This window comes from Danio aesculapii, chromosome 24 (genome assembly GCF_903798145.1).
Source record: "Danio aesculapii chromosome 24, fDanAes4.1, whole genome shotgun sequence".
Lineage (NCBI taxonomy): Eukaryota > Metazoa > Chordata > Actinopteri > Cypriniformes > Danionidae > Danio > Danio aesculapii.
In genome coordinates, this window is record NC_079458.1 from 5,835,245 (window position 1) to 5,851,419 (window position 16,175).

At 36.0% G+C, this 16,175-nt stretch overlaps 1 protein-coding gene across 1 annotated transcript in view; it reads right to left on the reverse strand.

Moving 5' to 3' along the window:
* LOC130218074 (SRC kinase signaling inhibitor 1-like) overlaps window positions 1–15,966 on the reverse strand; it is a 78,200-nt gene extending 62,234 nt beyond the window's left edge. The window contains exon 1 of the mRNA XM_056450106.1: window positions 15,856–15,966. Coding sequence (XP_056306081.1) covers window positions 15,856–15,966 — 111 coding nt within the window. The remainder of the gene's footprint in view (window positions 1–15,855) is intronic.
* Window positions 15,967–16,175: the final 209 nt, after the last annotated feature.

The window sequence follows — 16,175 nt, forward strand, 5'->3', positions numbered from 1 at the left end:
TCTTCTGAATTCTGAGTGGCAGTTCAGAGAGTTAAGTTACGGACTGGTTACTAAGGTTAGTTAAATTAACTAAATGTCGTATAAATCTAGAATACACATGCTTTAATATATAAATAAACAGTTTTAACTGATTATTTGATTAATAATTTTAAGATGCCTATGTCATATAGAAGTTTGTTCATGTTTCCAAGTGTGATTTGATTCACTTTATTTGAAAGACTTTGAAACACTTGATTTGAAACACTTTATTCAGAGTGTTTTGTGTACATCATTTACTGTAAATACTTCATTTGTTTTCCTGACACAGTAATGTTAATTCAGCCAGTTTGTGACAAAGATTCTAGCATTTCTGTACAAATGGTTAAGGTTTCATGTTGCTTTTTGTTTGTTTGTTTATTTATTTATTTTGATGTGAATTTATTTAAGTATCTATACAGTGTGTGCTGTTTTATCCAACATGTTTATGAATCCTTTTGTGATTTGAAGTGTCTTACTGACTCAAGCATACAAATGTGGATATGTAATAAAAGACAACAAAGAGGACCTTGAAGCAGCAACTAACTCTTGTCTCTCTCACTTATTACTAAGACTACTGCTTACAGTCTTCCTGACTGCCAGGCACCTGTATAATATATATATACTGTTGAAGTCAGAATTATTAGCCCACTGTTTATTTTTTCCCCCAATTTTGGTTTAACGGAGAGAAGATTTTAACGCATTTCTAAACATAACAGTTTTAATAACTCATCTCTAATAACTGATTTATTTTATTATTGCCATGATGACAGTAAATAATATTTGACTAGATATTTTTCAAGACACTTCTATACAGCTTAAAGTGAGATTTAAAGGCTTAAATAGGTTAATTAGGTTAACTAGGCAGGTTAGTGTAATTAGGCAAGTTATTGTATAATGATGGTTTGTTCTATAGACTATCGAAAAAAAAAAAAATAGCTTAGTAGGGCTAATAATTTTGACCTTAAAATGTTCTTTAAAAAATTTAAAACTGCTTTTATTCCAGTCGAAATAAAACAAATAAGACTTTCTCCAGAAGAAAAAATATCAGACATACTGTGAAAATTTCCTTGCTCTTTTAAACATCATTTGGGAAATATTTTCAAGAGTTCACACTTAGATATTGTTTGACAACTGTTAGCAGGTTTGGCGTGCTGTCCCGGGAGAGAACCCTGAGCTCGGAGATAGTTGAGCCCAGGGCTCCCGCCTGGTCCATAGAGCATGTGAGGGGAGTACGAGATTAGGTGGTTCTCGAGGCTCCCCGTGGAAAAGGAAGAAAGGAGGAGAAGGGGTGGATGGGGGGTTTCTTCGGAAAACGAAGATAAGAGAGTAGTTCTAGCTAGGCTACTTATAGTGAGTTGGGGTTAATTTGATTGGCTAACTAATGAATGTAGATGAGTGGCCAGCTGCAGTCAATCATATCACGTGCTCCTCTCGAAATTATTATTGAAACTTCACTAAAAAGGAAAAAAAATTCAAAGGGGGGCTAATAATTCTGATTTCATCTGTAAATATGCGTCTTAAAAGTTCTTGTTTGAGACAAAAAACCCAAGGCCACTGATATATTGCTTTTATTATGAAGGAAATTGACTTTCAGGCTTACAAGGCACTGACATTAATTACAAACATAAATAGTGTTCTGCAAATCATGTTTCCCCTTGATATATTACAATATTCACTGTAAATGTTCAAGCATGCCATAAAATGCTTAGTAGGTTCCTCACCATGTTTTGATTTAGTACTTACTTAATTGCTAACACCAGCAGAAGTGTGTGTGTCAGAGCATAATGCAAATGCTAGAATCACGTTAAAATCCATGCATACATCAGCAAAAGGGTTTAAGTTACAGTAACAATAGTACAGGAATGACATGAAGACGCACCACCTGCATGCTAAGCGAGCCCACCGTCCACTCCTCTCTCTGCCATTGTTTATGTCTCTCCTGGGTTTGCAAACAAACCCACACAGCCATCATTCACCCGTATGTTTGTGTGAGTGCGTGTGTGTTTCCCTCTCAGACGCACTCAGACACTGCGGCAGGCCACACCTGCCTCTACACTTGCATGTCCTACAACCACCTACACCGTTGCCACGACGACACAGACATGTACATCATCGCGACAGTTTAGCATACATTAAATTCAACGTGACACCAAAATGGGGCCATTTACTTCCCTACATCCTCAAAACACATTCTTAATATTGCTGTACATCATCAATCTGTGCAAACTACTCTGTAAAAACATGACAACATCAAGGAATTAAGTTAGCTTATTAGTTTTTGCAAATTTAAGTGGATTGAACATAAAACAATTAAGTTGTCCCAAAAAAATATCTAGATTTATGTTTTTTCAGCTTTTAAATTAACAATATAATATTATCGAATATGTCACACATACATTGCAAACAAATAAACAAACAAAAAGAAACACATCTTGAGAGTCAATAAATGTAGCCTATTAGAATGGAGTCAGGATGAACCTATAATTCAATTTCAATGAAAGCAAAAAGGGTAACTTTATTTCAAGAACCGACTGTCACTAGTCATTTATGATTATTACTATTATTATTGCCTCTTTATTAGTACATATCCAACAATATTAATTTATTCATTTATTATTTTCCTTCGGCTAAGTCCCTCATTTATCAGGGGTTGCCACAGCGGAATGAACTGCCAACTATTAAGGCATATGTTTTGTAAGGCATATAATTTAAAGAAAACAATGCTAAACAAAATAAAATAAATTACAAAATGTAATAAAATAAAACAAATTAATTAAAAGAAAACAAAACCAAATTTAAACAAAATAAAACTAATGAAAAATGCAAAAAATATAAATAAAAATAAGTAAAAAATAAATAAAGTAAAAAGAAAATTAAAAGAAAATTAAATATGTTTTTATGTTTTAAATATTATAATAATATTTAAAAATTAAATAAAGATGTAAAAAAGTAACAAAACAAAACAAAAAAACAAAACAAAACAAAACAAAACAAAACAAAACAAAACAAAACAAAACAAAACAAAACAAAAACAAAAACAAAACAAAAAACAAAAAACACAACAAAACAAAACAAACCAAAACAAACCAAAAACAAAAAACACAACAAAACAAAACAAAAACAAAAAACAAAACAAACCAAAAACAAAAAACAAAAAACAAAAAACAAAAAACAAAAAACAAAAAACAAAAAACAAAACAAAAACCAAAAACAAAAAAAAAAACAAACAAAAAAAAAAAAAAAAAAAAACAACAAAACAAAACAAAAAAACAAAAAAAAAAAAAAAAAAAAAAAAAAAAAACAAAACAAAAACAAAAAAAAACAAAAAAAAAAACAAAAAAAAACAAAGCAAAACAAAAACTAAAAAAAAAAAAAAGCTAAACAAAAACTAAAAAAAACACAAAACAAAACAAAACAAAACAAAACAAAACAAAACAAAACAAACAAAACAAAAAACACAACAAAACAAAACAAAACAAAACAAACCAAAAACAAAAACACAACAAAACAAAACAAAAACAAAAAACAAAACAAACCAAAAACAAAAAACAAAAAACAAAAAACAAAAAACAAAAAACAAAAAACAAAACAAAAACCAAAAACAAAAAAAAAAACAAAACAAAAAAAAAAAAAAAAAAAACAACAAAACAAAACAAAAAAACAAAAAAAAAAAAAAAAAAAAAAAAAAAAAAAAACAAAACAAAAACAAAAAAAAAACAAAAAAAAACAAAAAAAAACAAAGCAAAACAAAAAACAAAAAAAAAAAAAAAAAAGCTAAACAAAAACTAAAATAACACAAAACAAAACAAAAACAAAACAAAACAAAACAAAACAAAACAAAACAAAAAACACAACAAAACAAAACAAAACAAACCAAAAACAAAAAACACAACAAAACAAAACAAAAACAAAAAACAAAACAAACCAAAAACAAAAAACAAAACAAAAGCCAAAAACAAAAAAAAAAACAAAACAAAAAAAAAAAAAAAAAAAAAAAAAACAAAACAAAAAAAAAAAAAAAAAAAAAAAAAAACAAAAAAAAAAAAAAAAAAAAGCTAAACAAAAACTAAAAAAACACAAAACAAAACAAAACAAAAACAAAAACAAAAAACACAAAACAAAACCAAAACAAAACAAAACGCATAAATGAATGGAAGTTGCTTGGGAAAAAATACTTGTTCTAAATATTCTTAAACATTCTGTTCAGTGTGTAATATAGAATTAAAACTAAAATGCAAATGCTCACAATGCATTTCAGGAAGCATTTCAATTTCAGGCCGACAGCATGTGTTCCACCACCATCATACTGTATGTTCACACACACACACACCCAATTCACACCTGATTACACCTTCAAACCTTCATCACGCTGTCAGTGTGTCTCTCTCTCCTCGTTCAGTTCTCGGTGGATTTCTCATGTCCTCACAGACTAATGAAGGTATGATACCATCACTAATTAATAAGCTCCGTTGTTGGCCCTGCTCTCTGTGCTTCTGTTGTTCCCCATCAATAGCCTGTAATATCTTCTCTCATTCATTTCTCTCTGAAACCTTGGAGCCAACAATAAACTCATAAATGACTCTATTAGTTCAATACACACTCCTGGTATTATTACACAATCCGGCGCATGTTATTTCAAGGAAAATCACAACAGACTTACTGTAGTTTCAGCAAATGGTTGAACTAGGGATGCACAATATTTATCAGAATATTTATCAGATAAATTAACAGGAGATATGGGTAAAAAAATACGGCATTTTGATCACTCAGAGAAATACGGTTTCGTTTATTTTGTTTCGCAGTGTGATCCCAAATTACACTGCATATTAGCCATTTGTTTTATGTGATTTACCTATACAGTGATTTACTATATACACTACCTGACAAAAGTCTTGTCACGTATCTAAGTTTTAAGAACAGTACATAATAACTTGACTCCTAGTTGATCATTTGGTCTTAGAAGTGGCTTATATGAAAGGCAAAGGCCTCTAGATTACGTTTATTTGACCAAAATAAAATATAATCATGTCTTGATTTTTAATGACTTAATTAGGACAGTAAGCTCTGACTTTGCTTAGACTAAAGTCTTGTCACTGAACAGAAATAATGTCCAGTATAGAATATAAAGTCATGCTGCAGTGGAAACAGAATGAATATTGTGTCTGACTCCATCATGAGCTTGGAGGACTGCATCCATACATCTCTGCAATGACTCAAATCACTCATTAATAAAGTCTGGAATGGCAAAGAAAGCGTTCTTGCAGGACTCCCAGAGTTCATCAAGAGTCTTTGGATTCATCTTCAATGCCTCCTCCTTCATCTTACCCAAGACATGCTCAATAATGTTCATGTCTGGTGACTGGGCTGGCCAATCCTGGAGCACCTTGACCTTCTTTGCTTTCAGGAACTTTGATGTGGAGGCTGAAGTATGAGAAGGAGCGCTATCCTGCTGAAGAATTTGCCCTCTCCTGTGGTTTGTAATGTGAGGGGCAGCACAAATGTCTTGATACCTCAGGCTGCTGATGTTGCCATCCACTGCAGATCTCTTACACGCCCCAATACTGAATGTAACCCCAAACCATGATTTTTCCGTAACCAAACTTGACTGATTTCTGTGAGAATCTTGGGTAGTGGGTTCCAGTAGGTCTTCTGCAGTATTTGTGATGATTGGGATGCAGTCCACCAATGATTCATCAGAAAAATCCACTTTTGACACTTTTCCAAATGATCAACTAGAAGTAAAGTTATTATTTGATGCTCTTACATCTGGGTTCAACAAGACTTTAGGTAGTTAAGACTTTTTATAAAATAATAAAGCAGGATATATATCTTTAAAATGTCTTTTTAATATAGGGAGGACTGATATTTGCTATAGTTTAACCAGAGTTGCTTCAATATTAGTTTTGATATTTTTTGATTCTCTTTGGTGCACAAACTGTAGATTAAATAAACATTATAATACTATATCATATCAAAATATGTATTTACTGATTATTGGTATCAGAATCGGCCATGATATAGACTCTACAATGAAAAGACTCTTCACATTTTGCATCCCTAGGTTGAATGTTATTTAAGGAAAGACACTGCAGATGAATATTGCAAAAATTTGTAGTAATAGGTATACTTTCTGTCTAAACCTGAAGTTGCTGAGATTTTTATTTCAGTATGTTGATGCACTGAAATTGAATATTGAGTAAGGGGCGGGGCTTTCTTTTTGAATATTATTCCCTTGGAGCAAACTAGCGGTAAGAGGGGCGTGGCTAAGAATATTGTGGCTGAAGCGTCAAACTGACATCAGAGAAGGAGCCACTCAGAAAACCTCATTTAAAACTAACTTTTATTTATTTTTTGCAGTGGATTAAGTTTAGTAAGTTACTTTTGTGTGCCAGTAAAATAAACATTGTACATTTTGATTTCTCATGTACTTCTCATGTTAAATAAAAAAAAAAAAAACTTTGTATAGCAGGTTTTAACAGGTTTGACCTTAGGGTCAAAATTTGGCATCAACAACATGAAAGCAATGATCCATCCTGCCTTGTATCAATGGTTCAGGTTGGTGGTGGTGGTGTAATGGTGTGGGGGATATTTCTTGGCACACTTTGGGCCCATTAGTACCAACTGGGCATCGTGTCAACACCACAGCCTACCTGATTATTGTTGCTGACCATGTCCATCCCTTTATGACCACAGTGAACCCATCTTCTGATGTCTACTTTGAATTTGAATTTTATTTGACAGATTTTAGACAAGCTAAACAAGTATCCCATACATTTTGAAATAAAACTGTCGAGGATAAAAACACAATAAAGCCCTGGGCTTGTTTCCATTGTGGTCCTCGCTGTTAAATACTTCCAGCAGGATAACGCACCATGTCATAAAGCACGAATCATCTGAGGCTGGCTTCTTGAACATGACAATGAGTTTACTGTACTCAAATGGTCTCCACAGTCACCAGATCTGAATCCAATAGAGCACCTTTGGGATGTGGTGGAACGAGAGATTTGCATCATGGATGTGCAGCTGACAAATCGGCAGAAGCTGTGTGATGCTATCATGTCAATATGGAACAAAATCTCTGAGGAATATTTCCAGTACCTTGTTGAACCTATGCCATGAAGGATTAAGGCAGTTCTGAAAACAACAGGGGGTTCAACCCGGTACTAGTAAAGTGTACCTAATAAAGTGGCCGGTGAGTGCATGTATGAATACATCCCTCTTTAAAAACCTTAAGAATATAGATATGAATTAAACTGTGAAGTTTGGTGTATGTAAGTGCTACTGAAGCGAAGATTTATGGCCTTCGAATGTACAAAATCTGAAATCTAAAGTCATAAATTAATAAACTGCAATAAAAGAAATGCATAAAGGTCTTCTTTAAATGTTTTATTTCTATTAAACTAAAAAAAACACCTTATAAAAATCCTAAATTGAAAGCTGCATGTAAAACTGTGCTTTTGCCTGCAGTGTATCCCCTTAACTAATTAACAGCCACATAACTATTAAGTCATTGCATTAAATCTGCTGAATTGGGTAATGCAACCTTCTCAAACCACTAAAGCAACAATTTACTGCTTGTTAATGCAAGGTTATCAAAACAACACCACATTATTATAGATTTCAGGAAGCTTTACCATTGGGATTCCTGATCCTGACCTTCAGCTCTCACATGCCGGTCAAAAATCCTCCTTAAAAGTGCTTCAGGAGGGAACCAGACCCCCACAATCCACCACAAACTCACATATTGATACTCAACGACTCACACTGCAAAATCCACTCAACTCCCGAGCGATAAAAGCAAGTCCCGCCCAGCATCTCCTCCGGTTTCAGACACAAACGAGTCCTGTTTTTGAAGTGAACTGCGAATGGCGCTTCATGTCGACTCTGTCCTTCAGCGGTTTGGCTCTCCCTGTGCCCGCTGCTGTATGCCAGCCAGCTATGTGATATCATTGATTTCCCTACATGGGCTCGGTTGCCATGGTAACGGTAGACTCCCCTCTCTCTCCTTTTCATTCCAGTGGTGTTTGGAGACGGCGGATGCAGCCAGACGGGCAAACACACTGAGCAAATATACAGGAGAGGACTGATGGATTCCAAGAAGGGGGAATAAAAGAAAAGACTGATGGATTTACAGATGACTGCAAATTTAAGCTCGACACAGATGAGGATGTCAGTGTTTGTGTGTTTAAAAGTAGCATGTTAGTGATGTCAGGGCGGTTGTCAGGGTGTTGCCATGTGGATTTAGAATGTTGAGTAGGGATGCTCCGATCAGGATTTTTGCAGCTGATTCCAAGTCCCGATTCCTTGTCATGGTGATCAGCCGATACCGAGTACCGATTTTGATGCTTCAAAGTTGCTGAGATTTTCATTTCAGTATGTTAGTGCACTAAAATTGAATATTGAGTAGGGGGCGGGGCTTTCTTTTTGCATATTATTCCCTTGGAGCAAACTAGCGATAAGAGGGGCGTGGCTAACCATATTGTGGCTGAAGCGTCGAAAAAAAGAGAAGGATCCACTCACACATTTTTTTGCAGTGGATTAACTTTAGTTAGTTACCTTTGTGGACCAGTAAAATAAAAATTGTACAGTTTGATAAAAAAAAACTTTGTATAACAGGTTTTCTAAAATGTTTATATATGCAAATAAATACGTGCTCATTTGAATACATTTATAGCACAAAAATCTAAACGCTAGATGGTCAGGTTAAATTGTTACAATTTTATGACATTAAAGTCAAAGGTTTTTAGTTTTGGAAATTGCCATAATTTAGAAAATACTGCAAACAGTAAGAAAATACAAATCATTTTTAACTATTTTTGTAAAATCTGGCAAATTACATTTACCAGCCATTTTAGTAGGTACACCTTTCCAACTTCTTGTTTTATAAGACCATTTTCTATCAGCCAATCACATGGCAGCAACTCAATGCATTTAGGCATGTAGACATGGTCAAGACGATCTGCTGCTGTTAGAAGATCAGAAGATTTAAGTGACTCTGAGTATTTCAGAAACTACTGATCTACTGGGGGTTGCATGCACAACCATCTCTAGGGTTTACAGAGAATTGTCTGAAAAAAGAGAAAATATCCAGTGAGCGGCAGTTCTGTGGGTGCAAATGAGATCTCCTATTACCTAAGAGATCAAATGAAAGATGCAGCATAAAATCCATTAAATTACATTAGGAAATTACATTTCTTGTGCCTTCTATTATTTTCTATTATCAGCATTTTATAAAAAATATACATAATTCTATTTTAACTTCATTATATATAAAACTAAAACTATATAATATATATTATATATATTTATTATATTTATTCATTCATTCATTCATTTTCTTTTCGGCTTAGTCCCTTTATTAATCCGGGGTTGCCACAGCGGAATAAACCGGCAACTTATCCAGCATATGTTTTAAGCAGCGGATTCCCTTCCAGCTGCAAACCATCTCTGGGAAACATCCATACACAATCATTCACACTCATACACTACGGACAATTTAGCTTACCAAATTCACCTGTACCGCAGGTACATAGAAACTTATAAAAGATATAATAAATAATCTGATGGGGGTTTTGAGCTGAAACTTTACAGACACATTCTGGAGACACAAAAGACTTATATTACATCTGAAAAAAAGGGGTAGCCTAGGTGCCCTTTAAAACAAATGTTCTCTTGATCTTGGCTTTTTCGTTTGGTCAACATCTCAAAAGCATATTTATCATGTAGTTTGATGGGTTGCCAGGGTCCTGCTATGCATATTATCTCATATTTAAAACAAAAAGAAACTGACAGCTACATAGAAACAATAATATGTAAATAAATAAATAAATATTTATTAATTATTTGTTTTTTTGTAAGAATACATTCAAGTTGTGCTATTTGTTCGTGTTCCAGAATGAGCATTAACAGTAGTGTTGGTTGACTTAACAAGAACCGATAAGATGACAGTAAAGAGGAGGAGGATGAAAGAAGTCATTAGAGGTGGGAGGAAGTATGACAGACAGTAGAGGAGGAAAAAAACGAGGACAAAGGCTATACGACATGTGGAAAAACACCAATGAAAGATCTTTTCGATATATAAACATCATAATGTGAGAATATAAATATAGAGCATCATTTTTAGAACGTGAAGCTGTGGAAGATCAAAACAGAAATTCAAACCTGCAGAAGAGAAGTGGCGAAACAAACCCCGCAGAGCCTTTATCTTAATTTCGTTATTGCCAAATACCAGTCATGACATATTTTTATTGGTGTGTTGGCCAATTTAAAGACTAAGTGTATGCACCCAGGCCTATTTAAAGTGCTGAGATGTTACGATGTTACAAAGGACTTATTTTATTTCTTTGTTCCAACTTCCAAGTGGCCTATAGCCTACGTTTGTTATGAATAAATTATGTTAAAACACATATAAACGACTTATTCATGAAAAAAAGGCAAAAGAGCTGTGTGCATGTGCACAGCTGAATAATGTAAGGCTATAAACGGGTTCAGGCTTTTAAAAAAAGGCTGTAAATCAAAATGTATTTGTCCGGCTCGGGCCAAATTCTGTCTGGCTCGAGCCCTATCGGGCCTAACTTTTATGGCCCGATTACAGCTCTAATACATGTAATACTACCTTACTGTACAAGTAGCTAAAACTCGCTCATTCAGAGGTGGGAACCGGCGAATGTGGAACAACAATAATTGTACAAAAGATTGTTTAACTATTCTGTTTTCTAACTGTACATTCATTCTTTACCTGTTATGTTATTATGTGGGCGTGGTTAAGAGGTCCGCTCGCGAGTTCAATGAATACCGTGAGAGTATTAGACACAGTAATGCAAGATGAACAGAGGAAAAGGCAGGTGTGCATTGTGATGCTCAGTTGCCAGTTTAGAGCATTATAGCCAACAAATTGTTAGGATAGCAACTACATTGTAAGAATATGTTTTAAAACCACAGCGGTTCGAACTGTAGTCCTGCCGAATGACTAAAAAGTCTTTTACCAAAAACGGAAATAAGGGCAGTATTATTAGCTATAAATGTGGGAGAGCGTTGATATTATGTGATTGTATTGTATTGCAATATGGAACAGTTAAGTGTTGATGTTAAATCAAAAGTAATTCACAAATACTTCAAAATGAGATGACTTAATGACAATAATTCTGTATGGTTACAACTGAATTAGTTACAAAAATAACTGTATAAAATGATGAGATATACCCAGCTTAAATGTAAAATTAAAGTTACCAGAGGTAGAAGGAGGGACACAGGGGGAGGGAGAGAGAGACAAAGAGAGCAGGTCCAGAAGTTAGCCTGGTTGCAGTAGAGTCAAAGAAGATAGACTCCAGAGGAGGAGAGGAGCAGAGGAGGACAGCAGACCAGGAAAAGACAGGCCAGGAAAAGAAAAGAGCCAGAGCAGCGTTTTACCACCTATTTTGTATCTTTCTTGACCATGTGACTAAACCCCAAATGCAGAGACATTCAAACTGACCAATCAACATGTGACCACATCGTAAAACCCTTAAAGTCCACATACCAGGCCCTGATCTTATCAGTATCTGCCTTTGGAGTCAGTATGGACCTTCTTGAGTCAAAAAGACATGTTTTGTCATATAAACAAATGCATATGATAATTTAGCCTCTTACAACATCATTCCCAGAGCAAGCAGTTTGACTGAATCTTATCAGATGAGATGTAGATGTGATTTGCTTCGGAGTTCTACAGAACTTTATGATATGCATCTTTGCAGAACGTGAGCGTTCATAGTTCATTATTAAACTTTAATTATCCTTTGATGCGTATTTACATACATCGATATGCATATTCATAGTTTGCAACTGTATTAGAACGACACGTTTATTATGTTATGTGTTCGTGACCTGTCACGTGTATATTCATGTGTAGTGATAATGACGCAGCATTTTTTCTGCGTGAATAGTTTGAGAACTCATTAAGCCTTTTTTTCTTTATTATAGAACCACACATACATACACGATCACCCGCAACAACATAAGCATAAACAGAAACATTTAACTTCATCTGATCACTTGTTATAACACACTCACTCCCTATTATACATTATACATTCATGGCATAAGAAGATAAGACCCGGGCAAATGTTGCATACTGGCTGATGACATCACTTATACGGATCGACTGCTGAAGTGGTCACTGGACCTCCTGTTTATAAGGTGGACTTATTCTCTAAAACTATTGGGACTTATTTCATTGGGATTTATTTCACCACTATATAACTTCTCAGTATTGTAATTATTGTCATTCTTATATGATAATTGTTTGTTATTTACGTGGGCCTACGGTATTTATTTATTTTATTTGATCGATATTGTGATGATTATGTTCATGCATTAATCAAATAAATTAATACATTGTTTGAACATAATAATTTGTGTTTGACCTCTTTACTCTTCTCCTATTCTTTGGACATCAATTGGATAATATAACCTTTAAGGTGGTATAGAACCGTACAGTAATCAGTGCATTCATACAGGCTTCCATACAATAATCATAAGGTAAACAAAACAAAAGTCTCCATCTGCAGCTCCTCACGGGACTCAACACTCCCACACTCATCAAGGCTACCAAGCCGACCAATCAGAGCTTGCGCCACACATCGGTGGATTTTGGACTTACTCTACCCTACAAGTGCACTTGTGCCTTGTGCATTAAGGCTGAATCGTACTTCTGTGTCAAGTGATTGGCAAAACCCACAGCGAATGCCTTGCGCATGGTCGTGCATTTATACTTCTGCGTGCTGTTTGTGTTGCTCTACAATAACACTTCCAAAACACTAGCTTGTTTCGCTATGTTCCTCTGTGTCAAGTTTCTTGCGGGTGTTTTGTTAGATGGGAAATACCTGTAATGCTACCTTACTCTACAAGCAGATCAAACTTGTTCATTCGGAGACAGGAACTGGCTGACGACCAAAAACGTTAATCATTATAATCCTTAAGTAAACACATAACAAAAGTCCCCATCTGCTCCTTCATGTGCAAAGGTAGTGTCGGACCATCCGCGTGCACTCGATGCAGAAATATAAATCAGTCTTTAGACCAGAGATGCACAAACTAGGGCCCGCAGGCCAAATTGGCCCATGGTGGTAACCTTTGATTCGACCCGCCATCCTGTCTGAGAAGAATTAGAATGAAGGTTCTCAAGTTTTTCGATAGTTTCTTTAAGGATTCGTATCTCGTCTTCTGCCATAGATATTCGCATTTCGGCCTCCATGATACGCCTGCTACAGTCTTTCACCTCCGTTTGGACAATTCTTATTTCCGTCAGTACACCGTCAATTTTTGTGATAAAGTTTTGTTTGAAAGCTGTTATGGCAAGTATGAGGTTTTCAATGTTTATGACTTGTTCAGTGTCCGCGGACACGTCAGCGTGTGCCTGCTCCGGTGAGCATGGCTCCCCTTCAGCTAGCTGCTGGCCTACCTCCTCGCAGCTCTCCATCATTTTCTTCTCATTGGGCGCTTTTTTTGGCATGTTTGAAGTGGTTTACTCTTATGCTTACAGTTTTGTCTCTTTATATGACCTCTCTCTGGAATATTATGCAGGATTTATTGAAAAGCAATTAAGCACGAGAAAAACGCGTCTGTTCACCTCGCCGCCATAACCGGAAGTCCTAGAATGAAGGTTGAGGCTAATGGACTCTCAGTGTTTGGACTCTCAGTAGTGATTATTAAACCACACTGAGCTAAACTGAACTTCAAGAGTTCACACTTAGCCGATGATTCATCAAAGCTTGTTTTGCATGCTGTCCCGAGAGAGAGCCCCGAGCTCAAGGGATCCTCGAGCCCGGGGCTTCCATCCGTTTGCAGAGCGAGAGGGGAGCCTGAGCTCGGTGGATCTCAGAACTCCCCGTCTGCAGTAGCTAAGGGAACATGTGGGGGAAAAAGGGGGCTGGATAAATGCGAGATTGTTATGCATGATGTATATATTTGAATGGTGGGAGGAAACCGGAGAACCCGGGGAAAACCCACGCGGACACGGGGAGAATATACAAACTCCTCACAGAAACACCTACCGACCTGGCAGGACCAGGGCTGGCAGTGTTCTTGCTGTGGGGCTAACAGTGCTAACCACTGGGCCTCCGTGCCGCCCGATCTATAGTGAAGGAGGAGAACGGGAAAGAAGGGGGGTTTCTTCCAAACGAAGATAAAGTGGACTGAAAACTGTGGTTATTTATAGTAGCTTATGGCTCATGTGATTGGATGATACTGATTAGCTTAATATGAGACCGGCTGTGATAAATCATAGGCACGTGATCCTCTCGAAATTAGTTTATAAATAAACCTCACTTAAACACTGAAAACTGGACTGACACTGCTTCAATAAACTATAATCTTCTATTTGAAGCTGCTTTGACACAATCTACATCGTAAAAGCGCTACACAAATAAAGACGAATTGAATTTAATTGAAATGCCTTCTATTGTTGTTTCTAATTTAACGCAAACTTTTGTTTGTTTGTTTTTTTGTTTAATTGTTGAACTACAAAAAAAATCAACTGAAATGTTTCAATTAAATGCTGTGCTTGTTTTATTGTAAGACGTTCATTATAAAATGTAAAATAAAAGTATAACTTTAATCCAATAGTTTAGTATATTTATCTTTAGCCTACGCCCCTGAATCAAGTTTGATTTTTGGCCCTTCATAAGAACAAGATTGGGCACAAGATTGTGCCACGCCAAAATTTATCCCGCCACAGCTACATTACAGCTTCTCATTCAAAACATTCAGTTGTGTGTGTTTTTTTTAATAGCGGCTGATAATCGCACCAAAAAGGTGAGTGAATTCTACTTTTCTGTAACCGTAGTAGTGCTTTGCGTTATTTGTTTAATCCTATAAGGTTACGTGCTAACTGACTGACATATACGTATAGCCGTTTCACTTTACTTCAGAACGCATTAATGCCGCTCTGTAGGTCTATTGGAGACAATAATAAATATTACAAGCAAATCTAATAAATGCTGGAGACATACTTGTTACATAAACGCACTAAATCGCACTGTTTATTTGAGCGTTTATTTGAGAGCGCACAAGAAGATCTGCGCTTGAGCAGCGTATATTTGAGGGGGTGTGCAAGAAGTTCTGTGCATAAGCAAAGGTAATCGAAGCACAAGCAAAGAGATTCGCTTGCTCGTAGGCTATTACACAAATGCGATCTCGACTTGTAATACTGCGCTCACGACATTTGTCATTGAAATAACACCATAGGTAGTTGGTAGATCTGTGTAAAAAAGGCCTGCCGCCACAGCTGGAAAAAAATCCTAGAGGAAGCACTGCCCTGTGTTTAGATCTTTACAATAGAGCCCATCATTTAAAAGGCTCCTGCCACACAAATGGCATGGATACTCTGCTGACCAGTGTTGAAGAAAACGCATTACAAATAACGTAAATTACGTAATGATATTATTTTTCGAAGTAACAAGCAAAGTAATGCATTACTTCACAAAATTAAGTAATAGTTTGTGAGTTATTTTTTATTTTGATTAAATAGCTAGAAAAAAATTATTGCTCAATTAAAATTGAGGTAGTCACGTTGAATGAGGGAATTATTTTGAACACATAGAAGAAAAGAAAAAGGGATTGTCTCTATGGACAGGTGATTTTACATAACAAATAAGACAAAAAGCACAGTAAAAAAAAAACCTGCAAGTTCTGAAAGAGATCAAGCCTCAGCAAGGGTAAGGAAAGGTAATCCAAAAGTAACTCAAAAGTAATGTAATGCATTAACACAACTAGTTATTTTCTTGGGGAGTAACTCAATATTGCAATGGATTACTTTCAAAAGTATCTTCCTCAACACTGCTGTTGATAGGCATGTGTTACCTGCTGGCGTGCGCAGTTGGTGTTGACCAGCGTGGCTGCGTGTTGCGGAGGGTATTTGCTCCTCTGATGCTCCATGTCGCTGCTCTTCTGGAGTCTGGCGAAGGCCTCCATGTCTGGGTTGGAGAGGCGGCGTGTGCTGCTGGCCAGAGTGTGATAGCGGCGCTGGTATTCCGCATCATCCCCACGCAACATCACAAGCTCTTTATCTGACCGCTGCTTCTCCAGATCGCCCTCGACTTCTGCCTCACACACCTGTGGAGACAACAGAAGGTCAAGAGCTGCTTATCTGGAAGTGTGATGGAGCCGTTTAATATACAGTT